Here is a 25,464-nt window from a genome sequence, read left to right as displayed (position 1 = left end):
CCTTCCTCCGCTCCTGGCCTCCTGATGCCCCCCGTTGCCGGGTCCCCCCCCGCTGCGCTGTATAAAGCTGTGGGGGGCCCGGCCTTCATTGCGCCCGCAGGCGGCTCCAGCCAGGCGCCTCCTCCCTTCGCTCCTGTCCCCATGATGTCCTCCGCTGCCGGGTGCCCCCCCGTGGCGCTGTATAAGGCTGCGGGGGTCCCGGCCCACCTTCCGGCCAGCACTGCAAGCCCCTTCACCCCCGTGATGCTGTACCAAGCTGCGGGGGGCCCAGTCCTCCATTCCCTCACTTCATGGTCCTCCCCAGTTTTTCCTTCAGTTTCCCAACCTTCGGTTTTTCCTACTTTTCCTGGCCAATTTTCCAATTACCCCCTTTTTCCTCCTGCGGGGGCCCCTTTTCCTTATTGGCACCCCTCTTTTGCCCAGCCTTATACTTTCCCAAATTACCCTGTGCCTGTTAATTCTCCTTCCGCCCCATCTTGGCCGCAACAGTTTGTTCCCCCACAGGGTCCTGCCCCACGCCCACCAGTGCCTTTTCTCAGTGCGGTTTGCGCCGCCCCTCCCCCTTTAACTCCTTCTCCTCCTGTCCCGGTTTTTCACCCAGCAACAGTTCCGAGTACCCCCGCTGCGGTGTCCAGTGATTTACCATCCTCTATGTCTCACCGCAGTGTTTTGCCTAGTGCTCCAGCGATGGCTTCTGGTGGTGCGGGGATCTCGAGTGGTAGCGCCGTGGCCGGTCCTGATACAGGGGACGTGATCGTTGCCCCTGATGTTGCGGTGCCGGAGGCTGTCGGTGACGGGATGTCGGGTCTGGCTGGTGGTGAGTCTGCTGTCCCTCCTTTGCAGTTCGATACGGAATCTTCAGGGTCTAGCGATAGTAGCTCCTCGTCTAGCTCTCCGCCGCACCCGCGAAAATGAGCTAAACTGGTTGCGCAGCGTTTGGTTAAGAAAGCGGCTAAGCGTCAGTCAGCTCCGGCTGCTGTTGTAGCGCCTGTTGAAGATGCGGGTATGGTTCACTGTGCCAATACGGCAGTGGACGGGTTTGCGTAAGCGAGTTAGGGACAAGATTCGCAAGGGTAAGTTTGTGGATGTTTTTTCTCTAACCGAAGACATGAAGAAAGCTTTAGATAAAGCCAAAAAACCTGGGGGTGGCGGGGAGGATTCTTGCCGTGGTTTTCATCATTGGCTTAGCGGTATACTGTTTTTTTCGGCCTGCTACCTTGAAACGCGCCCAACGGAGCACCGTAATGTAATAAAGTATATTCATTTGGTGCATGATATTTTTATCAAATCCAAGGGCTTTGTTTGGAGAGATTACGACGAACAGTTTCGTAGGAAGCAGGACGGTCAGCTGGTTATGCCTCTGGGCCGTAAAGATGTGGAGGTCTGGTTAGCTGTTACACAGGAAACTAAGGCGCCTGCGGAAGGGGCACAAGGTAGGAAGGCTTCTCTCCCTTCGCGTGCTGGAGCGAACATGCTCGGTAAAGGGAAGTGTTTCGCCTATAATGACTCTCGGTGTTCCCGGAGGTCAGGGTGTCGTTTTCGTCACTCCTGCCGCATCTGTAACGGTAGTCACCCCACTAAAGACTGTAAGTCAGGAACAAAGGGTGGTTCAGGGAGCAGGTCTGACGCTACCGGAGTTGACAAGTAAGGCCTATTCTCCGGTGGTACTAGACGAGTTAGCTAAATGGTTGGGCTGGTATCCTTTGCGGGACGAGTCCCAATTTTTGCTGGATGGTTTTCGTTTGGGTTTCCGATTACCTGTAGCTGGCGCTTTGCATGTAGTCTCCTCCCGGAACTTGCGGTTGGCCAGAGAGCTTCCCCATGTGGTACGACTGAAAGTCTTTGCTGAAGTGGCATTGGGCCGTATGTCCGGGCCTTTTCCCTCCCCTCCTTTGCAGGACCTATGCATTTCTCCCCTTGGAGTCATGCCCAAAAAGGTCCAGGGTAAACTCCGTTTGATACAGCATTTGTCGTACCCTCATGGGGGCTCTGTGAACGATGCTATACCCCACTCGCTTTGCCAAGTGCAGTACCAGCTATTTGATGAGGCGCTCGCTATGATTAGGGGTTTTGGTCCTGGGGCGTTGATGGCAAAATTGGATGTGGAATCTGCTTTCCGCCTGCTTCCGTTGCACCCCGAGTCCCTACGTTTTATGGGTTTTATGTTGGATGGTCAATTTTTTGTTGACAGGTGCCTCCCCATGGGCTGTGCTATCTCGTGTGCTTATTTTGAAAAGTTCAGCACCTTTTTGCATTGGTGTATCCAGGCTGGCACTGGCCATGCCGGTATCGCACATTATTTGGACGACTTTTTGTTCGTCGGCCCGCATGATAGCACAGTTTGTGGGGATGTGTTGTTTTCTGCGCAGGCCCTTTTTCGGGTGCTCGGCATTCCTGTGGCCACAGACAAGACAGAGGGTCCGACTTCTTGCTTGTCTTACCTAGGTATCGAAGTGGACACAGTTGCTGGGTGCTGCCGTTTGCCGGATGATAACGTGCAGCGATTGCTAGGTCAGATTCAATGTTGCTTAGATTCTCGGCGGGTTAAATTGCGCCATGTGCAGTCGGTTCTCGGTTCATTTCACTTTGCGTGTCGGATCATCCCGATGGGGAGGGTGTTTTGCCGTAAATTGGAGCGGGCCATTGCGGGGGTCTCCAACCCGCATTTTAGTGTTCGCCTTTCCAGGGAAATCCTAGATGACCTCCGGGTGTGGGCTTCATTTTTGTTGGATTTCAACCTCGAGTTAATTTGGCCATTGCAGCCGGTTGACAATGCTGAATTGCAGTTGTTCACCGATGCTGCAGGTTCAACTGGCTTCGGGGCATATTTTCAGGGGGAATGGTGCGCTGCTCCATGGCCGGCATCATGGATAGCTCGCGGATGGCAGTATAACCTGTTGTTATTGGAACTTTTTCCGATAATTGTGGCTGTGGATTTGTGGGCTGACAGTTTGTCTAACCAGAACATAATTTTTTGGTGTGACAACCTGGGCGTGGTGCACGCTATTAATAATCAGCGTTCTTCTTCTCCTATGGCGCTGCGTCTGTTGAGGTTTTTAGTTTTGAGATGTTTGAAGGCGAATATTGTCTTTAGGGCGAGGCATGTACCGGGCATTGAAAACGGGATAGCGGATTCACTATCCCGCTTTCAATTTGATAGGTTTCGGGTGTTGGCCCCTGAGGCTAATCCGATTGGGATGACGTGTCCGTCTTCTGTCTGGCAGATTGTCGAGCCGGACTAATTGGTCTGGCCCGGAAGTCCCTGGCTCCGTCAACTTTGCGAGTTTACGAGGCAGCTTGGCGCGACTGGGAGGCTTATCGGGTTAGGCATCCTGCGGTGGGTAAGTCTTTAGATCAGTGTTTAGTTGAATTTGTGTGGGACCATTATCAGAGGGGCCGATCTAAGGCGGCCATGGCTTCCGCCCTTGCAGGTATTGTTTTTTTCTCTCGCCTTCATGGCGGTCATGATCCCACAAAGTCCTTTGTGCTGTCTAAGGCCCTTAAGGGTTGGGCTAAAGAAAATCCCAGGGTGGCTGATTCTCGCCGGCCGATTGACCTGGCCCTGCTGCAGAGGTTGATAGGGGTAGTTTCATTGATTACATCTTCCGAATTTTAGTCTTTTTTGTTACGTTTAGCATTTGCGCTTGCTTTTTTTGGCGCGTTTCGGATTAGTGAGCTTGTGGCATCTAGTAAGAGGTCTGCTGATTCAGGGCTATTATTTAAGCATGTGGTAATCCAGGCGGGGGCTATCCTGTGCAAAATTCCACGTTCCAAAACTGATCAGTTAGGGCGTGGGCGTTGGGTTACCATCAAGCCGCATGCTAATTCTGAGATTTGCCCTTTGCGCTTGGCTGGGATATATGCGGGTCTGCGCCCGTCGGTTGGCGTGCAATGGTTATTACATGCTGACTCCTCTCCTTTGACTAAGTTTCAGTTTGCTGCTGTGTTTAAGCGCTGTTTGGGTCAGCTGGGTTTAGATGTTGCACATTACGGGACGCATTCTTTCCGTATTGGCGCGGCTACTTGTGCAGCAGCTAGCGGATTGCCTCCATCTGCCATTCAAGCAATTGGGAGATGGAGGTCATCCGCCTATAAATCATATGTTAGATGTGATAAGCTTTAAGTTGTGTTTTTCTCACCCAGAAACGTAGTTTACCCGCCAGTTTTTGAATGGCTAGCATTCAAAAATTGAGGGTGTGAAGGGATTTTTTAATTTTTCATCCAAAGAAAAAAGGGCCGTAATTCAATTGGCTTATTATACACGGCTCATGGATCACTAAGACAAAAAGGAGGTTTTTTGGATTTTCTCCTTCGCCTGGGCATTGTTACTAACATTCTCCTCCTAAGTTACCTCTATCCTCTTCATATAATGTTTCTTTACTGACGTTTTAGTTCCTTTTGCTCTTTTACAGCTATGTCCGTGTCTTCTGAGCAAGTCTGGCTTGTGGGCCATTCGTTTATTTATTGGGCTGAAAGGCATGCGATGGTAAAAAGGGCATCCCTGTTGTTAGGGGGGCGTCAGGTTAGTTGGTTTGGAGTCAGGGGCATGCGGTGGCCAGCTCTTTTAGAATTCTTGTTTCAGCAGGAGATGCGCTGTGGGCGCCCGGCATGGCTGGTGATTCACCTCGGAGGCAATGATGTGGGGCAGTCTAAGGGTATAGATCTGATCTTGCGGATGCAGGCTGATTTGTGCGCCCTTCGGTCCCAGTGGCCGGAGGTGCGCTTGGTATGGTCGGAAATTATTCCTCGCCATGTATGGAGGGGTTCAAGGGACTTGTTGGCTTTGGATAAGGCTCGCAGGAAGATTAACAAGGCTGTTTCTCGTTTTATCTCCGGGTCAGGTGGTTTGGTGGTTCGGCACCCAAGTTTACGTTTAGAGCAGGCTCCGTTTTTTCGCCCTGATGGGGTGCATTTATCAGATTTGGGGTTAGGTGTGTTTTTGGGTGATGTTATTTCCTGTTTGGATGCGGTCTAGTGTTTTGGTTTGGGTGGCAGGCTGCGGTTCTTTGGAACCTGGCGGTGGCGGGAAGGTGCTACAATCCAGCGGCCACGTAAAGTGTAAGAGTATTCGTTGTGGAGCACATATCCTTTAAATGGTCGTAGTATGGCCTACCTCTGCGGGAGAACTTTTGGCGTCAGTCTCTGCGGACATGCTCGTACTATGCAATATCATAGGGGTTGTGAGTCTTCGCAGCTTAGCTTACAATGACCACAGGGGGGGCGTTTCAGTCGCTCCCTAATATTGGTCACAATGGCCACAGGGGGGGCGTATCAGTCGTCCCCTAATATTGGCTAAGATCATATGGCTGGAGCTGGTTGTAGCATCCTTCTTTGCCTCCCAATTAAGTAAATTCAATAATTTAAGTATAATTCAGGGTCATACCTTTAATAAAGAAAGTTATGACCATTTAACCAAAGCAGTCTGTGTCCTGTCTTTATTTTAGTATAAGTTAGTGTAAGCTGTTATATATTGTGTTTAATTGCAATAAAGTTATGGACGCCTTAAATGATAATAACATGACACCACATGCTGCGCCTCCTGTATAATAAAAATAACAGGACACCACAGGCTGCTCCACCTGTATAATGATAATAACACGACACCACAGGCTGCTCCTCTTGCATAATAATAATAACAGGACACCACAGGCTGCTCCTCCTGTATAATGATAATAACATGACACCACAGGCTGCTACTCCTGTATAATAATAATAACAGGACACCACAGGCTGCTCCTCCCTCATAATAATAATAACAGGACACCCCAGGCTGCTCCACCTGTATAATAATAACAGGACACCACAGACTGCTCCCCCTGTATAATAATAATAACAACAACAGGACACCACAGTCTGCTCCCCCTGTATAATAATAATAATTACATACAATTACCTGCTCCCAGCCGCTCTCTGCCTCTTCCTGTAATAGAAAAACGCCCCCTATACATAACCATGCCCCTCTCTATCCCCCGTGTAGCTATGGCTACTGCCTGCCCCGCCCCTCATATCATAGTCCCCGCCCTCCTCTCATTCCCCTCAGTGCGGTGATTGGCAGCAGTGAGTATCCAATCGGGCGCCACAAAGTAGGAGAGATGTCCTGTAACTAGCAACCAGCTTCATCACTAGAGTAACAACCGTATAGTCAAATGGTGTCCTCATATAAAGTGACCGGCAGCCATTTTCTTATAGTCTCCCAGTCAGGGCCACAGGGGCTTTAGCTGCCATTGTGTCATAGACATTCCTGACAGCCAGAACCAGGTAACACGTCCTGTATATATTATATTATTATTATATAGGGGTAGAGGGGACTGTACAGTGATATATGAGGGGGAATAACACAGCTCCCAGCACACACTGATATGTGGTATTATTATTATTATATAGGGGAGAGGGTACTGTACAGTGATATATGAGGGGGAATAACACAGCTCCCAGCACACACTGATATGTGGTATTATTATTATATAGGGGAGAGGGGACTGTACAGTGATATATGAGGAGGAATAACACAGCCCCCAGCACACACACATATGTAGTATTATTATTATTATATAGGGGAGAGGGGACTGTACAGTGCTATATGAGGGTGAATAACACAGCTCCCAGCACACACTGATATGTGGTATTATTATTATATAGGGGAGAGGGGACTGTACACTGATATATGAGGGGGAATAACATAGCTCCCAGCACACACTGATATGTGGTATTATTATTATATAGGGGAGAGGGGTCTGAACAGTGATATATGAGGGGGAGTAACAAAGCTCCCAGCACACACTGATAGGTGGTATTATTATTATATAGGGGAGAGGGGACTGTACAGTGATATATGAGGGGGAATAACACAGCTCCCAGCACACACTGATATGTAGTATTATTATTATATAGGGGAGAGAGGACTGTACAGTGATATATGAGGGGGAATAACACAGCTCCCAGCACACACTGATATGTGGTATTATTATTATATAGGGGAGAGGGGACTGTACAGTGATATATGAGGGGGAATAACACAGCTCCCAGCACACACTGATATGTGGTATTATTATTATATAGGAGAGAGGGGACTGTACAGTGATATATGAGGGGGAATAACACAGCTCCCAGCACACACTGATAGGTGGTATTATTATTATATAGGGGAGAGGGGACTGAACAGTGATATGTGAGGGGGAGTAACAAAGCTCCCAGTATACACTGATAGGTGGTATTATTATTATATAGGGGGAGAGGGGACTGAACAGTGATAAATGAGGGGGAGTAACAAAGCTCCTAGTACACACTGATAGGTGGTATTATTATTATATAGGGGGAGAGGAGACCGTACAGTGATATGAGGGGGGAATAACACAGCTCCCAGCACACACTGATATGTGGTATTATTATTATTATATAGGGGGAGGGGACCGTACAGTGATATATGAGGAGGAATAACACAGCTCCCAGCACACACTGATATGTGGTATTATTTTTATATAGGGGAGAGGGAACTGTACAGTGATATATGAGGGGGAATAACACAGCTCCCAGCACACACTGATATGTGGTATTATTATTATAATGGGAGAGAGGACTGTACAGTGATATATGAGGGGGGAATAACACAGCTCCCAGCACACACTGATATGTGGTATTATTATTATATAGGGGAGAGGGGATTGTACAGTGATATGAGGAGGAATAACACAGCACACACTGATATGTTGCATTATTATTATTATAAAGGGGAGAGTCCAGGATTGCGCATTGGTATGTAAGTGTGGCCGTTATCAGCCAAACTTGGGCAGAAGTCAGGGATTCTACCGTGCGTTTGTATTTTTTCAAACTATCAAAACAGGTTTGTAGTGACATAATGTTTATGTGGCTATTTATAATTTGCCAGTGTCTGTGAGGGCCATGAACAAATTTCTGCTTCTTCTTGTACTATTCCATAGTATACTTATAGTGGTGTGTGCCATATTTCTAGTAACACGTACAAAATTTCACATTTAGTACTAGCTGGGATACCCGGCATTGCCTTGGTTGCAGAATGACCTTGAAGAGCATCTGTCAGTGCAGTGAGACAGTTGGAGGTAATTAGTAACGGTCAGTGCAGGTGCAGTGTGACAGTTGGAGGTAATTAGTAACTGTCAGTGCATGTGAAAAAATAAGCGCTCCTCTGAGGTATAGGGAATAGTCACTTGTGTAAATAACAGCCATCAAATCTTCTTAAATAAAAGTCAATAAACATGTGTAGGTCACAAATATTTATTTAACCTGCACCTCATTAAGTTTGGTTCGCAGAGAGAATAGGTTTTTTTCTACTTCTGTCAGTGCAGGTGCATTGTGACAGTTGGAGGTAATTAGTAATGGTCAGTGAGGGTGTAGTGTGATAGCTGGAGGTAATTAGTAACTATCAGTGCAGGTGCAGTGTGACAGTTGATCATCTGACTCACTGCTCTCCCGTTGGAGTTCTGCCTGCCCCCCACTGGTACATATCCTGTGCCTTGAGATCAGTGCTGTTTTAGGCACTGGAAACCACCCGGAGCGAAACTTGATTAAACTAAAATTTCAAATGAGAGACTCCACGGCCTAGTTGGTAGGCACCATGTTAGATCTCCATGGCCCTGACGACCTTCAGACTTCACTTTAGATTTAGTGAAGCTAGGTATAAAACTCTGGCCGTGTATAAAGGACAAACAGACAGATGCACGCTTTCTCGCGTATTATATAGATATGCTCTTAGAGCAGCTGTAGTTAACCTTCCACACTGATATTCTTCTGTTTTACTTATGTCTTGTATCATTTATTGGTATTTATGTGTTATTTGTGTTTTATAAGGTAAAGAAATTACTGATCTAAAGGCAGAAGATATAATGGAGGAGGCATATATGATGGGTAGTCAGCAGTTTAAAGTGGAGGAAATCACTATATATATCAGCGCAGGTAAGTAACAAACACTTATTACTGAAGAGTCACATTTTCTCCTTGTACAGTCACTACAACAATCTCTAATCCTTCACCCTCCTCTGTCACTACAAACTAATGAGGGAAATGTATCTGCCCAGTTGGAGAGTCAGGAGCCATCAGCCCCTATTATACTCCTGCTCTCCTCCTCACATCATGTCACTGTGTGTTACCAGCCCAGAGATCTGACCAGTCTCCTCCCCACACTCTCTGGTGTATCTCATACATCAGGAGCCATCAGCCCCTATTATACTCCTGCTCTCCTCCTCACATCATGTCACTGTGTGTTACCAGCCCAGAGATCTGACCAGTCTCCTCCCCACACTCTCTGGTGTATCTCATACATCAGGATCCATCAGCCCCTATTATACTCCTACTCTCACCCTCACATCATGTCACTGTGTGTTACCAGCCCAAAGATCTGACCAGTCTCCTCCCCACACTCTCTGGTGTATCTCATACATCAGGAGCCATCAGCCCCTATTATACTCCTGCTCTCCTCCTCACATCATGTCACTGTGTGTTACCAGCCCAGAGATCTAACCAGTCTCCTCCCCACACTCTCTGGTGTATCTCATACATCAGGATCCATAAGCCCCAATTATACTCCTACTCTCACCCTCACATCATGTCACTGTGTGTTACCAGCCCAGAGATCTGACCAGTCTCCTCCCCACACTCTCTGGAGTATCTTGTACATCAGGAGCCATCAGCCCTTATTATACTCCTGCTCTCCCCCTCACATCATGTCACTGTGTGTTACCAGCCCAGAGATCTGACCAGTCTCCTCCTCACACTCTCTGGTGTATCTCATAGATCAGGAGCCATCAGCCCCTATTATACTCCTGCTCTCCTCACATCATGTCACTGTGTGTTACCAGCCCAGAGATCTGACCAGTCTCCTCCCCACACTCTCTGGTGTATCTCATATATCAGGAGCCATCAGCCCCTATTATACTCCTGCTCTCCTCCTCACATCATGTCACTGTGTATTACCAGCCCAGAGATCTCACCAGTCTCCTCCCCACACTCTCTGGTGTTTCTACTTCAGGGTCCATAGGGTATCCACAGGATACCTTTGGTATAGGTGATGATGTCAGGCATCGGGCACCATAGAGTTAAGTTTTCAGCCTCCCAGGATGCACTAGGGTCCCCCTCCTATACCCCGCCCCCGAGCCAAGGCATCTCAGTTTAGTTTGGTGCCCGGCCGGAGTCGGATGCACATGTTAGAGGGGGGCCATGAAGAGCCCCTGAAGTTTTCATCATGCAGCTGTGGCTGCACATCTGGAAGTACAGCATGGACAGTCAGTCCTGACGTCCATGCTGTCTTCCCTACACCCCCGCCGGTACCAGAACGCCGGTACCGATCCGGGGATGCTGTTAGGCATCTGGGGTCACAGCTAGCGGTGACCCCAGATGTTTAGGACCATGGCCGGTTTAAGGGGGTCAGCAGGTACGCAGCGGGGTCCCGCGGTGGGTCCCCACTGATACATGGTCCAGAGTCCCCAGGCAGGGGGCTCCCTGGGGACTGGCTGCAGCATGGAGCCAGGTACTAACCTGCGCTTCCACTACCCCCCTGGTACATCAGGACTGCGGCAGAGCGGTAGCGCTGCAGCTTCCCAGGGGTTAAATGCATTCCAGGGGAGCGCGCCTTCCCTGTCTCACAGCCGGCGCCTCCCCCGCTGCACACAGCCCTCTCTGCACACGCCGACTTGCCCTGTGGCAGCGCTCCTCCCCCAGGCCAGCCTCCTCTATGCTCCTCGGTGGCCATCTTCTAGAACGCATGCTGGAAGTCTGGACGGAGGCATTGTGGTCTGGGTCCCCCCGCATACCTCTCCTCCGCTGTGGTCAGGTCTGTGTATGCAGCGCTGTGTCCTACCAAACTCTGTGTCTGTGTAGTTGATTTATCAGCGCTGTTAGTGCAGGAATTAATTTTCTTTGCATTGTATGTGACTGTGCTAGCGCTGCTGCCTGTACTTTTCTTTTCTAAAACTGTCAGCCTTATCACTGTCCCTGCTCTTTCTGCTAAAGCCCTTGCGGTGCGGTGCTGCAGGGTGGTCTCTCGCTATACTAAAAGTATTGGTGAGAGGGGTCACATACTTTCTACCATTATGTCTGAGAGTGACTTTCCTCTCCAGCTTCAGTGTACTACGTGTAAAGTACCTATAGCGGAGGGGGAGGGTAACGCGGAGGGCCTATGCCGGAAGTGTTTTTTATTGGCGCGGCCAATTACGATCACAGCACCGGTACCGGAGCTGCCCTGGGCTTGTTTCGCTCAGGCGCTTACAACCTTAGTGGGCCAGTTAGCTCCGCAGCCCACGTTCTCACAGATGGGATTGTCCCAGCAATCAGTGGTGTCGTCACCCTTACACGGTTTCCCGAGGCAATTGGTGGTACCCCGCAGTCTCCCTATTTCCCCTCTCCCGATCTCTCAGGAGCCAGCGTGAGTTAATTCCCTGACTAGTTCTGTACAGCACTTGTCAGAGGTGTTACAAGGGGAGTCTGTGTTGCGGCCACATATGCGGCCGGTGGCGTCTCTGTCTGCTCCTTATGAGGATGACGAAGTGACGTCTGATGATGGGGAGATTCTGGATCTTTCCGACCAGGAACCTCTCCATACTAAAGAGGCGGACGCTAGGTCCAAGGTATATATTCCTGGACTTATTCGGGCAGTCCGCACAGCTTTGGTGATTGAGGACGAAGTGCCTCCGGCGTCTAAATCCAAATATGCCTTTTTTAAGGATGTTAAGGGTGACGCCACAGTCTTTCCTCTTTCGGGTCAGTTGGTGGACCATTTAGAGGAGGCGTGGAAACAGCCTGGCAAACGATACCAGCCGCAGAGGCGTTTGGCGGTGGCTTATCCGTTCGCGGATAATTATTTTTCTAAGTGGGAATCCCCTCCACAGGTGGATTCTCATGTGACACGCCTCGTCCGTAGTGCCACTTTACCCATGCCATCCATGTCCTCCCTTAAGGATGCTACGGATCGCAAGGTGGAGATCTGCCTAAAGTCCGTTTATTCCCTTGCGGGGGGGGGGGGCAGCGTGGCCAGCCATGGCTACTTGCTGGGTTTCCAGAGCTATGGAGCGCTGGGCGGATACGTTGGAGGCGTCCTTAGAATCCGACTGTTCGGCTGAACAGACGGAGTTGATCGGAAATCTCCGGGATTCGGCCACTTATATCAACGAAGCGGCCTTGGATATTAGTTCCCTGGCGTCTCGAATTTTTTCGGCAGCTGTAGCTGCTCGTCGTACCTTGTGGTTGCGATCTTGGAAGGTGGACGCTGATTCCAAAAAGGGTTTGGAAGAGTTGCCTTTTAACGGAGAAGTTCTCTTTGGTCCGGACCTGGACAAAATTGTAACCACGCTGGCGGCAGACAAATTGGCTTGTCTCCCGTCTGCTGCAGTTCCTTCCGGTTCAGGTACGTCGTCCTTTCGGCCTTATAGGGCCCAGGGTAGGCCTAAAGCACAGTCCTTTCCCCGACAGGCTGGCCCCAAAAAATCGGCCAAGCCCCGGAAGCAGGCCTGGAGTACCAGACGTCCGGCCCCTAAGCCAGACGACAAGCCTGCGGCCTGGCGGTCCGGGCCTCCCTTTCGGGATCCCAAAGTGGGAGGTGCCCGCTGCAGTTTGCCCGGTGTTGGTCGGTCACCACGAGAGACACTTGGGTTCTCAAGGTGGTCTCACACGGGTATGCCCTCTCCTTCCGGCACAGACCCCCGTCTCGTTTTTTCATCATGGGTCTGCCATCAGACCGGAACAAAGCCGCGGAGCTGTGGAAGGTCTTGCACACTATGCTCCAGGCTGGAGTTATAGTGCCTGTTCCATTCTCCCAGAAGGGCCAGGGTTTCTATTAGAATCTCTTTTTGGTGCAGAAACCCAATGGGTCGTTTCGTCCGATACTCAACCTCAAAGCTCTCAACAAGTCTTTGCGGGTGCCAAAGTTTTGGATGGAGACCCTACGGTCCATCATTCTGGCGCTGGAACCTGGGGATTACATAGTGTCATTGGACATACAGGACGCTTACCTGCATGTCCCTATTCTTTTACGCCATCAGCAGTTCCTCAGGTTTGCAATCCGCAGCGACCACTTTCAGTTCCGGGTGTTACCTTTTGGGCTGGCGACAGCACCACGTGTTTTCACCAAGGTGATGGCGGTCATGGCGGCTTCCCTGCGGCTGCAGGGAGTCAGCATGTTGCCGTACTTGGACAACCTTCTCTTAGTGGCAGGATCTCTGGAGCTCCTTCTACGCCACTTGGACCTGACCATTGCGGTACTGCAACGGCACGGCTGGTTAATAAACTGGCAGAAGTCCACCCTGATCCCGTCTCAGCGGATTCTGCACCTCGGAGCCTTATTGGACTCTGGACAGCAAAGGATCTTTGTGACGGGGAAAAAGATCTCTGCCTTGCAGTTGCGGGTGCGCAGTTGTCTGCAGAGCCGCCGGGTGTCTCTACACTCGGCGATGAGGTTACTGGGTTCCATGGTGTCAGTTTTCGACATGGTGGAATATGCCGTTTCACTCCAGACCTCTGCAGCACCTGATCTTGTCCAAATGGAATGGACTGCCTCAGAGCCTAAAGTCCCAGATGATGGTGCTTACTCCGGAGGTTCGCCTGTCTCTTGCCTGGTGGTTGCAGACGACCCATCTCAACAAGGGTCGTCCGTTCTGGGTGGGGAATTGGGTCCTGTTAACAATGGACGCCAGTCTTCAGGGCTGGGGAGCAGTCTCGGGTCCACACTTGTTCCAGGGCAGGTGGACTCACCGTGGCCTACATAAATCGGCAAGGAGGAACCCGAAGTCGGGGGGCTCTCGTAGAGGTGTCCCGAATCCTGGTATGGGCGGAGCGCAATCTTCCAGCCATATCAGCAGTCTTCATCCCGGGAGTGCTAAACTGAGAGGTGGACTTTCTCAGTCGCCAGGACGTTCATCTGGGGGAATGGTCTCTGCACCCGGACGTTTTTCAACTACTGGTGGACAGGTGGGGTCTTCCAGAGATCTACCTCATGGCGTCCCGGCACAACAACAAGTTGCCGGTGTACAGGTCTCACACAAGAGACGAAAAGGCGTCTCTGGTGGATGCTCTGTCCGTCCGGTGGATGTTCCATTTCGCGTATCTGTTTCCTCCGGTTTCCCTTCCGTGAGTGATCTGGAAATTCAAACAGGAAGGAGGGACGCTCCTGTTGGTAGCTCCCGCATAGCCCAGACAGCACTGGTTCTCAGACCTGCAGGATCTGTCCGTGGACAGTCCTCTGCGGTTACTGCTACGACCGGACCTTCTGTCACAGGGTCCTTGTCTTCACCCGGACCTGACTCGGCTGTCTTTGACGGCGTGGCTGTTGAGACGGCCATGTTGAGGTCCAGGGGGTTTTCCAGCTCTGTAGTGCGAACCATGCTAAGAGCTCGGAAACCGTCTTCCACGAGAATATATCATCGCGTGTGGCATACGTTCTTCCAGTGGTGTCTACCGAGAGGTTATGCACCGCGGGAGTTTCGTCTGTCTAGAGTGCTAGCCTTCCTACAAGCGGGACTAGACCATGGGCTTCGCCTTGCTTCTTTAAAGGTGCAGGTGTCTGCCCTGTCTGTCTGGTTTCATCGTAGGATTGCTACAATCCCTGATGTGTGCACCTTTATGCAAGGTGTTCTGCGAATTCAGCTGCCTTTTGTTCCACCTGTGGCGCCTTGGGACTTGGCTGTGGTCCTGAGGGCTCTCCAGGGACCGCCGTTTGAACCACTGGGCTCAGTCGATCTTAAATGGCTGACAGCTAAGACTGTTTTCCTTCTGGCTATTGCTTCGGCCAGACGTGTTTCTGATTTAGGGGCTCTCTCTTGTAGACACCCTTTCTTGATTTTTCATGGGAACAGGGCAGTGCTACGCACTCGTCCTGAATTTCTTCCCAAAGTTGTTTCCTGGTTTCATGTTAACGAGGAAATAGTTGTACCGGCTTTTAACTCACCTGGCCTTTCTGTGGGTGAGGCCACTTTGGATGTTGTGCGGGCCTTAAGGACTTATGTTGACCTCACTTCTTCGTTTAGGAAGTCGGACGCCTTGTTTGTCCTCTATGGCTTTCGTAAAAAGGGTTGGCCTGCTTCAAAGCAAACTTTGGCAGTGTGGATCCGTATGGCGATTTCAGAAGTTTATCTTCATGAAGGCCTGCCGGTTCCTCCTTCTGTGAAGGCTCATTCCACTAGGTCTGTGGGTCCTTTGTGGGCAGCTCGATGTGGTGCCTTTACAGTCCAGATCTGCAAGGCAGCCACGTGGTCCTCTGTCCATACCTTTGTGAGGTATTACGCGTTTGACACCTTTGCCTCTCAGGATGCTTCCTTCGGGCGGCAGATTCTCCTTTCAGCAGAGGAGCGTCCCCACCCTTAAAGGATACTGCTTTGGGACATCCCCAAGGTATCCTGTGGATACCCTATGGACCCTGAAGTAGAAAATATGAGATATGGTAAGAAACCCTTGTTATCTCTATTTCTATGAAGTCCATAGGGTTCCACAGGACTCCCGCCCTGTCACACCTGTGCTGCAGATGGGCTTTGCTCTGGTCACCGTTTTTTCCGTCTCCCTTTGGTGAGAATGTGATTCTTGTGTGTGTCCAGATCTTTTTTCTCTCTCTTCCTTCTCCTCCTCCGGCCTATGGCTTGGTACGAAACTGAGATGCCTTGGCTCGGGGGCGGGGTATAGGAGGGGGACCCTAGTGCATCCTGGGAGGCTGAAAACTTAACTCTATGGTGCCCGATGCCTGACATCATCACCTATACCCAAGGTATCCTGTGGAACCCTATGGACTTCGTAGAAATAGAGATAACAAGGGTAAGTTCTTACCATATCTCATATTATCTCATATATCAGGAGCCATCAGCCCCTATTATACTCCTGCTCTCATCACATCATGTCACTGTGTGTTACCAGCCCAGAGATCTGACCAGTCTCCTCCCCACACTCTCTGGTGTATCTCATATATCAGTAGCCATCAGCCCCTATTATACTCCTGCTCTCCTCCTGCTGTCACCTGGGCTGCTGTTACTTTATTGTTTGGCGTTTCTCCTGGACGCTCTTTAGGTATTTTTCTCTGACATCTGGATGTGGGGATCCTAGACATAATGTCACAGATCTGCCCTGTCACACTGCTGTGGATGTGGGGACCCTAGACATAATGTCACAGATCTGCCCTGTCACACTGCTGGGGATGTGAGGACCCTAGACATAATGTCACAGATCTGCCCCGTCACACTGCTGGGGATGTGAGGACCCTAGACATAGTGTCACAGATCTGCCCCGTCACACTGCTGGTGATGTGAGGACCCTAGACTTAATGTCACAGATCTGCCCCGTAACACTGCTGGTGATGTGGGGACCGTAGACATAATGTCACAGATCTGCCCCGTCACACTGCTGGGGATGTGGGGACCCTAGACATAGTGTCACAGATCTGCCCCGTCACACTGCTGGGGATGTGAGGACCCTAGACATAGTGTCACAGAAGAGCCCCGTCACACTGCTGGGGATGTGAGGACCCTAGACATAGTGTCACAGATCTGCCCCGTCACACTGCTGGGGATGTGAGGACCTTAGACGTAATGTCACAGGTCTGCCCCGTCACACTGCTGGGGATGTGAGGACCCTAGACGTAATGTCACAGGTCTGCCCCATCACACTGCTGGGGATGTGAGGACCCTAGACATAATGTCACAGGTCTGCCCCATCACACTGCTGGGGATGTGAGGACCCTAGACATAATGTCACAGATCTGCCCCGTCTCACTGCTGGGGATGTGAGGACCCTAGGCGTAGTGTCACAGATCTGCCCTGTCACACTGCTGGGGATGTCGGGACCATAGACGTAGTGTCACAGATCTGCCCTGTCACACTGCTGGGGATGTGAGGACCCTAGACGTAGTGTCACAGATCTGCCCTGTCACACTGCTGGGGATGTGAGGACCCTAGACGTAGTGTCACAGATCTGCCCTGTCACACTGCTGGGGATGTGAGGACCCTAGACGTAATGTCACAGATCTGCCCTGTCACACTGCTGGGGATGTGAGGACCCTAGACATAATGTCACAGATCTGCCCTTTCACACTACTGGGGATGTGATGACCCTAGACATAATGTCACAGATCTGCCCCGTCACACTGCTGGGGATGTGAGGACCCTAGACATAATGTCACAGATCTGCCCTGTCACACTGCTGGGGATGTGAGGACCATAGACATAGTGTCATAGATCTGTCCTGTCACACTGCTGGGGATGTGGGGACTCTAGACATAGTGTCACAGATCTGCCCTGTCACACTGCTGGGGAAGTGAGGACTTTAGACCTAGTATCACATATCTGTCCTGTCACACTGCTGGGGATTTGGGGACCCTAGACATAATGTCATAGATCTGCCGTGTCACACTGCTGGGGATGTGAGGACCCTAGACATAATGTCACAGATCTGCCCTGTCACACTGCTGGGGATGTGAGGACCCTAGACATAGTGTCACAGATCTGCCCCGTCACACTGCTGGGGATGTGGGGACCCTAGACATAGTGTCACATATCTGCCCCGTCACACTGCTGGAGATGTGGGGACCCTAGACATAGTGTCACAGATCTGCCCCATCACAATGCTGGGGATGTGAGGACCCTAGACATAGTGTCACAGATCTGCCCCGTCACACTGCTGGGGATGTGAGGACCCTAGACGTAATGTCACAGATCTGCCCCGTCACACTGCTGGGGATGTGAGGACCCTAGACATAATGTCACAGATCTGCCCCGTCACACTGCTGGTGATGTGGGGACCCTAGACATAATGTCACAGATCTGCCCCGTCACACTGCTGGGGATGTGGGGACCCTAGACATAGTGTCACAGATCTGCCCCGTCACACTGCTGGGGATGTGAGGACCCTAGACATAGTGTCACAGATCTGCCCCGTCACAATGCTGGGGATGTGGGGACCCTAGACGTAATGTCACAGGTCTGCCCCGTCACAATGCTGGGGATGTGAGGACCTTAGACATAATGTCACAGATCTGCCCCGTCACACTGCTGGGGATGTGAGGACCCTAGACATAATATCACAGGTCTGCCCCATCACGCTGCTGGGGATGTGAGTACCATAGACGTAGTGTCACAGATCTGCCCTGTCACACTGCTGGGGGTGTGAGGACCATAGACGTAGTGTCACAGATCTGCCCTGTCACACTGCTGGGGATGTGAGGACCCTAGACGTAATGTCACAGATCTGCCCTGTCACACTGCTGGGGATGTGATGACCCTAGACATAATGTCACAGATCTGCCCCATCACACTGCTGGGGATGTGAGGACCCTAGACATAATGTCACAGATCTGCCCTGTCACACTGCGGGGGATGTGAGGACCATAGACATAGTGTCATAGATCTGTCCTGTCACACTGCTGGGGATGTGGGGACCCTAGACATAGTGTCACAGATCTGCCCTGTCACACTGCTGGGGAAGTGGGGACCCTAGACCTAGTATCACATATCTGTCCTGTCACACTGCTGGGGATGTGGGTACCCTAGACATAATGTCACAGATCTGCCCTGTCACACTGCTGGGGATGTGAGGACCCTAGACATAGTGTCACAGATCTGCCCTGTCACACTGCTGGGGATGTGAGGACCCTAGACATAGTGTCACAGATCTGCCCCATCACACTGCTGGGGATGTGGGGACCCTAGACATAGTGTCACAGATCTGCCCTGTCGCACTGCTGGGGATGTGTGGACCTTAGACATAATGTCACAGATCTACCCTGTCGCACTGCTGGGGATGTGAGGACCCTAGACATAATGTCACAGATCTGCCCTGTCACACTGCTGGGGATGTGATGACCCTAGACATAATGTCACAGATCTGCCCTGTCACACTGCTGGGGATGTGGGGACCCTAGACATAGTGTCACAGATCTGCCCTTCACACTGCTGGGGATGTGGGGACCCTAGACATAGTGTCACACGTCTGCCTTGTCACACTGATGGGGGTGAGGAGACCCTTAGAGATACTATGGACAATATATTTTGGAAATATGTTAAAATGAAACACTAATGATAGATATTTATTCCCTGATATAAAGAGCTTTGACATTTCCTATTGTTCCAACCTGTTTATTGCAACATTTATGAGAAGCCTCCTTATATACTTGGTAAATGCCTCATAAGGAGTTATACCTAGAGAGCTTTCCCCATCCAGTATATATGGTTAGGTTACTGTACACACATCACTTATATACAATGTACTCAGTCACTGTGTGTCTCCTACAGATGGACCCAGTAACAGAAATACCCCAGAGAGATGTCCCCGTCCTCTTTATTCACAGGACTGTACAAAGGAGAATCACAGGATCGCACAGGGGCATCAGGTAATAGAGGCTCTTCCCGAAAATTGAAATACAAAGGTGACTTTTCATTAATTGACCTGCATTAAATAATTAATCTGCACCTAATTGATTGTATTACATGCTGATATTATACCATTATAATATTTACTTAGATATAAATTACTCAGACATTATTAAAATATTATTTTGTTGTTTGGTGGGTAATATAGGATGAAGACCTGATTGATATTAAGGCAGAAGACATAGAGGGAGAAGAGAGTTATGTAACTGATGTGAAGGCAAGAGATATAGAGGGAGAAGAAGAGCTGTATGTGACTGATAATAAGGCAGAAGATACAGAGGGAGAAGAAGAGACGTATGTGACTGATATGAAGGCAGAAGAGACGTATGTGACTGATATGAAGGCAGAAGAGACGTATGTGACTGATATGAAGGCAGAAGAGACGTATGTGACTGATATAAAGGCAGAAGATATAGATGGAGAAGAAGAGACATATGTGACTGATATAAAGGCAGAAGATACAGAAGGAGAAGAAGAGACGTATGTGACTGTTATGAAGGCAGAAGATACAGAGGGTGAAGAAGAGACATATGTGACTGATAAGGCAGAAGATACAGAGGGAGAAGAAGAGACGTATGTGACTGATATAAAGGCAGAAGATATAGATGGAGAAGAAGAGACGTATGTGACTGATATAAAGGCAGAAGATATAGATGGAGAAGAAGAGATGTATGTGACTGATATAAAGGCAGAAGATATAGAGGGAGAAGAGAAGTATGTGACTGATATGAAGGCAGAAGATACAGAAGGAGAAGAAGAGACATATGTGACTGTTATGAAGGCAGAAGATACAGAGGGAGAAGAGGAGACATATGTGACTGATAAGGCAGAAGATACAGAGGGAGAAGAAGAGACGTATGTGACAGATATAAAGGCAGAAGATATAGAGGGAGAAGAGACATATGTGACTGATATGAAGGCAGAAGATACAGAAGGAGAAGAAGAGACATATGTGACTGTTATGAAGGCAGAAGATATAGAGGGAGAAGAGGAGACGTATGTGACTGATATAAAGGTAGAAGAGGAGGAAATCCCTACAGATATCAGTACAGGTGAGTAATAAACACGTATTACAGAAAAGAGTTGCGAATTCTCCTTGCTCAGTCACTACAACAATCTCTTATCCTACACCCTCCTCTGTTAGTGAGCAGTTTGTTAATTTCTAAAGCTAATTATAGGCGGTTACTGCAGATCTGTCCACAATTTAAATGAGACATGGAAAGGTAATCAGACCATGACTGAATGTCTTTAATGGATGTCATGTTTTACTCATACCAGACAATAGCATAAATGGTGGATCTTAGTATAGGAATTGGTATGGGATGCCGGCAGTCATCTAGAATACCTACACTTTTTGTTCGGTAAGCTAACCCTCCCCCCAACCCGCTACTTACCTTCGTTATTCTGGTGGTCAGGATGTTGGGATTGTGATAGGCATCAGTATTCCGGCTCCGGTAATATCAGTGCCGGCATTGTGGCTGCTGGGATACGGACTGTAACCCGTAGTATGTATCAAGTAGAAATATGTGAATCCTCACCTCACTTTTGTAGACTGGTTTCCACACACACTCTGCCCACTGTGATGAATCAGGGCTCTGAAATAAGTCAGTGGATGAGTGCACGGTCTAACCCACTAGATGTTTTATACTGACGCATTTAGTAGTTCTCTGTGTGCTTGGTGCAGGGCTGTATTCCAGATTTTGACATCATTAAAAGTGGTTCAAAAAGTGTCCAAGTGGAAGACGTAATCCTGATTTCTATTACCCATGAGTGGAACCATACTTTTAATTTCGTGTTTTATTTACTACACTATGAGCGCCTTCTTGTTATGTTACTTTATTTCTTCCCTACATTCCATGATCTCATGGGTACAGTAGCAGCCATGGTTTGTAGTTATAGTAAGGCCGGTCACTAATGTCCTATGTAATGAGAGTACCCAGCAGTGACTGTATAAACTTTGTGTACACTGTAAACTTGTCCGACACATTTTCATTGGTCGTTCTCTTGGCAATTTGGAAAGTAGCAGAAATAACATCCACCACTACCTGCTGGGGACATTACGTGATGGTGATGGTTCTCAGTGGTTGTTACTCTCCTCTTTGTTCATAATGGAGGGAAGTGGGGTTACCATACTCCCTATGGGGGTCTGCTGTCATTTCTGTCCATACCTGGCCCACTCAGGGCAGAGGAGATAGGATTTGGAAGAGGTGATGGGCACTGGAGCAGGTTGTAGTAGTGGGTCACCCTGGCCATGCCATGCAACTGCTGCTGGTTTATTAGGAATCTAAACCTAGATCTAGCCCTTGGGGGGCACCAGGAAAGCTGGGAAAAGGAAGGAAGGAGCAGTAGGAAGTGGTAGAGATAAGGGGGGGAGCAGATGGAAACAGAATGGAAGATGGAGTCGGCTGCAGAAGAGGGGGTGCTGCTGGAAGGAGGCAGAACCAAGCGCCAGCATCCTGCTGCTGAAGAGCCCAGCTTCTCTGCTGTTGGCTGCTGCAGCCTCGGCCCCTGTTACATTCTTCCATCGCTGTTACCACCTCCCACTGCCTGCTGCCCGAGGTCTGCTTGTACTGGATGACACAGAGTACAGAGGCTGGAGCCTGAAGGGGTGGCTGTACTGATCTGGAGGCAGTTGGAAATATACAAGCAGAGTGTACATAAAACTCCCAATGACAGACATAGAGACAGGACAGCACTTTGTTCCTGGTCACCAAGTTCCGGAGGTCACACACCAGTCTGTGGAGCCCAGCCCTCCTGTCTCTCCTTGTATCCAGGGGCTTCCAGCTTGTGAGGGGCGACCGGCTGTTTGCATGCAAGGATGCTAGTGTTGGGTTCTCTGAGTGTACCCTCCCCTAGGGACAGCTTCTGAATGTCCCATGGTCCGGTGTCCCCCTGATTGGATGATAGAATAACCAGGATTTTTATACTTATACAAAACCACATGGTGCTAATTAACACTAACATAAATAATAATAATCCCTTAGAACTGGCTAAGCAGCTGTTAAAAAAAAGAATCTCTGCAGCTTCATAAATATGAACCAAAGAAAAACATCACATGAACTGCGCTATACCAGTCTGTGTGCTAAATGTAATTCCCAGGTGCAATTCAGAAGAATATCTAATTTATTAAAAGTTGTCTAATAGATATTGCATGGGCCCCAGCATAATACAGATGTTTTACAATAATAAATCTATATATTATTATCACTATACATCAAAACAACATCCAAGTAGGACTAACTGCCTCCTCTCACGATCATATAGACTAATCCCAATGTCTGTGAATAATAATAATTGGAATGGTAGTATAATCCTCTTAAATTGATTTGTAACTTGCTGATAAAATAAGTGTTAATGCCGGGCTTGTCACATTTTTCTAAAATCTAGGAGCCAGGATGAAAGTGTAAGAGCCAGACCACCGTCCCCCCCCCTAAAAAAAAAAAAATTATTTGAGTGAGGAGCACAGCTCTGTGTGTTTTGCAACTGTTATACACACTATACTAGTCCACAAAATGGCCGCAGTTGAATGGATATAGTAACATGGAGCCCTCCTCACTTCTCTGCACAGCTCTTCTGCTCCACCCCCCCCTAATAATAACAGACCCCATTTGCACATAAAACAATGGAGCCAGAAAGTACTACAACCCCCGCTACAAAGGGGTTACCCCAGGCAAACCACTCCTCCGCAGCCACAATGCTGTGCAGCTGTCCCCCAGGCAGACAAACCCTTCCCCACGGCCACAATAATGAGCAGCTAACCTTACCCCCCCGTTAAATTAACTGCAATGGCCACACAACTATAGGGTACCCGACGGCAAACCACCCCTCTGGAACCATCTAGCCCTCCATTCCCCCTCGTGGTCACACCGCTATCTTTCTGAAGCTGCTCTGCAATCCCTGGCCATGCATAGACCCTCTTACCGGAGAGGTCTATGTAGCCGGAGTTAGGATTCTGACTGGGGTAGAGAGGAGGAGTTGCTGCAGGCCGGGACAGAGTGGTGACGTCACCACAGGCTGGGATGGAGAGGAAGAGTCTGCGCGGTCCAGGATGGTCAGGCACAGCAGTCACCACAGGCAACTCTCAGCACATGCACTCCTGTGCATGAAATGACCACTGCAATGCTACAGAAACTAATCTCCGCTGGGGCTGACAAGGATCTGCTTCCGCCCTCCTTGCAAAATCTGGTCACCATGGTGAACTGGACCCCAGGATTTGTCGAGCCCTGTGTTAATGGGTATACACCGTAGTTAGGGGGGACAGGGTTATGTCACAGTCAGATGCCAGCACTAACCCTGATAATATGCAGAGAGGTTTATGTCATCACTGTACTGTGTTATCACTGCATGTTGCTCTTATGTTACAGAGTAACCAGCACAAAAGACTATAATAAAGATGTAATCCCTGCTGTATACATAACAGCGTAACATCTCAGGTGATGAGTGTTGCATTGTACCTTAGAGCATTGTGACTTTATCTATTTGAACCAAAGATGTGTGTATACACACTACGGCGCATGTGTGGCTAGTAAATGCAATAACCATGAAATGATTGACTGGTAAATATCTGGTATAAAAATAGAGTCGTGTGAAAATCTTAAACATTAGACAATTTAATAAAATGACTATCTATTTGATGGTGATATAAGGACCTTTTGATAACAGTCCTTATGAAAAATAATTTTTATGGTACATTCATATATTTATTTTATTCCCAGCAGATGGATGTAACAGCAGGAATTTCTGGAAGGAGAATATAGTTTTATCTACAGATTGTGAAGTAGAAGATAATGACATCAAACAAGATTCCCTGGGAGAAAACCCCATTACCCAAATTATACATAACGTACCTCACATTGCAGATGTATCACCTGATCCTGTGTATAATAAGGAATGCTCTCCTGGTACCTCTATTACAGCCTTTAGAGCAGATAAAGTATTTCCCTCTTCTATAGATGCCAAATGTCTTACACAGAATACAAATCATATTACCCATCAGCCACCTAAGGTATGTGAGAGGCCATTTCCATGCTCTGAGTGTGGAAAATGGTTTCCACTGAAATCGGAGCTTGTTATACATAAGAGACGTCATACAGGTGAGAAACCATTTCCATGTTCTGAGTGTGGGAAATGTTTTACACAGAAATCAAAGCTTCGTATACATCTGAGAAGTTACACAGGTGAGAAACCATTTCCATGTTCTGAGTGTGGGAAATGTTTTACACAGAAATCACAGCTTCGTATACATCTGAGAAGTCACACAGGTGAGAAACCATTTTCATGTTCTCAGTGTGGGAAATGTTTTACACAGAAATCAGTTCTTGTTACACATCAGAAAAGTCACACATATGAGAAACTATTTCCATGCTCTGAGTGTGGGAAATGTTTTACGCAGAAATCAGATCTTGTTATACATCAGAGAACTCACACAGGTGAGAGGCCATTTCCATGTTCTGAGTGTGCGAAATGTTTTACACGGAAATCATATCTTGTTGCACATCAGAGATGTCACACAGGTGAGAAACCATTTTCATGCTCTGAGTGTGGGAAATGTTTTACACAGAAATCAGATCTTGTTACACATCAGAGACGTCACACAGGTGAGAAACCATCTCCATGCTCTGAGTGTGGGAAATGTTTTACACAGAAATCATATCTTGTTATACATCAGAGATATCACACAGGTGAGAAACCATTTTCATGCTCTGAGTGTGGGAAATGTTTTACACAGAAATCAGGTCTTGTTACACATCAGAGATGTCACACAGGGGAAAAGACATTTCCATGTTCTGAGTGTGGGAAAACTATTACACAGAAATCAGATCTTGTTTCACATAAAAGATGTCACACAGATTAGCTACTCTCATGTCCTGATCATCAGAAATTAGGTATAATTAGACCACCCTTTATTTACACTAGAGAAGCAGTGTTTACAAATGAAAATGTATTTTTAAAAAATAACATCTTATTAAACTGCATTTATCCTGACCTCTGACATTTCTGTTTTGTGAGTGGTCATAGTTTGTATTACAGTCCTCATATCTGCTGTTACTTCTCTTGCTCTATTTTGAACGGAAAGTGACTGCAGTGTGTGTAGTAGTTT

At 48.6% G+C, this 25,464-nt stretch overlaps 2 protein-coding genes across 2 annotated transcripts in view; both read left to right on the top strand.

Annotated features, from left to right (window-relative positions):
- The window catches only part of LOC148454266 (uncharacterized), a 195,658-nt gene extending 170,440 nt beyond the window's left edge, over window positions 1-25,218 (top strand). The window contains exon 6 of the mRNA XM_088461122.1: window positions 24,542-25,218. Within this exon, the coding sequence (XP_088317248.1) occupies window positions 24,542-25,218 (677 nt within the window). The remainder of the gene's footprint in view (window positions 1-24,541) is intronic.
- Window positions 688-24,529, top strand: LOC148454267 (uncharacterized). The gene is made up of 8 exons (XM_088461121.1): window positions 688-733; window positions 3,225-3,341; window positions 4,413-4,435; window positions 4,619-4,958; window positions 8,824-8,928; window positions 20,150-20,416; window positions 24,080-24,398; window positions 24,505-24,529. The coding sequence occupies exons 1-8, from the start codon at window positions 688-690 to the stop codon at window positions 24,527-24,529; spliced, it is 1,242 nt and encodes a 413-aa protein (XP_088317247.1).
- Window positions 25,219-25,464: the final 246 nt, after the last annotated feature.

The sequence above is a fragment of the Taudactylus pleione genome, unplaced genomic scaffold (assembly GCF_031769625.1).
Source record: "Taudactylus pleione unplaced genomic scaffold, aTauple2 ptg001018l, whole genome shotgun sequence".
NCBI classification, from domain to species: Eukaryota; Metazoa; Chordata; class Amphibia; order Anura; family Myobatrachidae; genus Taudactylus; species Taudactylus pleione.
Note: the sequence above shows the minus strand (reverse complement) of the source record. Positions and strands in the feature narration are given on the sequence as shown.

Excerpts from the sequence above, each read along its gene's own strand:
- LOC148454267 (XM_088461121.1), top strand. The coding sequence starts at position 688 with ATGGCTTCTGGTGGTGCGGGGATCTCGAGTGGTAGCGCCGTGGCCG. Across the intron at positions 4,436-4,618 it reads TGTCCGTGTCTTCTGAGCAA|ATTCACCTCGGAGGCAATGA; the intron begins GTCTGGCTTGTG and ends GCATGGCTGGTG. Across the intron at positions 20,417-24,079 it reads CCCTACAGATATCAGTACAG|CAGATGGATGTAACAGCAGG; the intron begins GTGAGTAATAAA and ends TTTTATTCCCAG.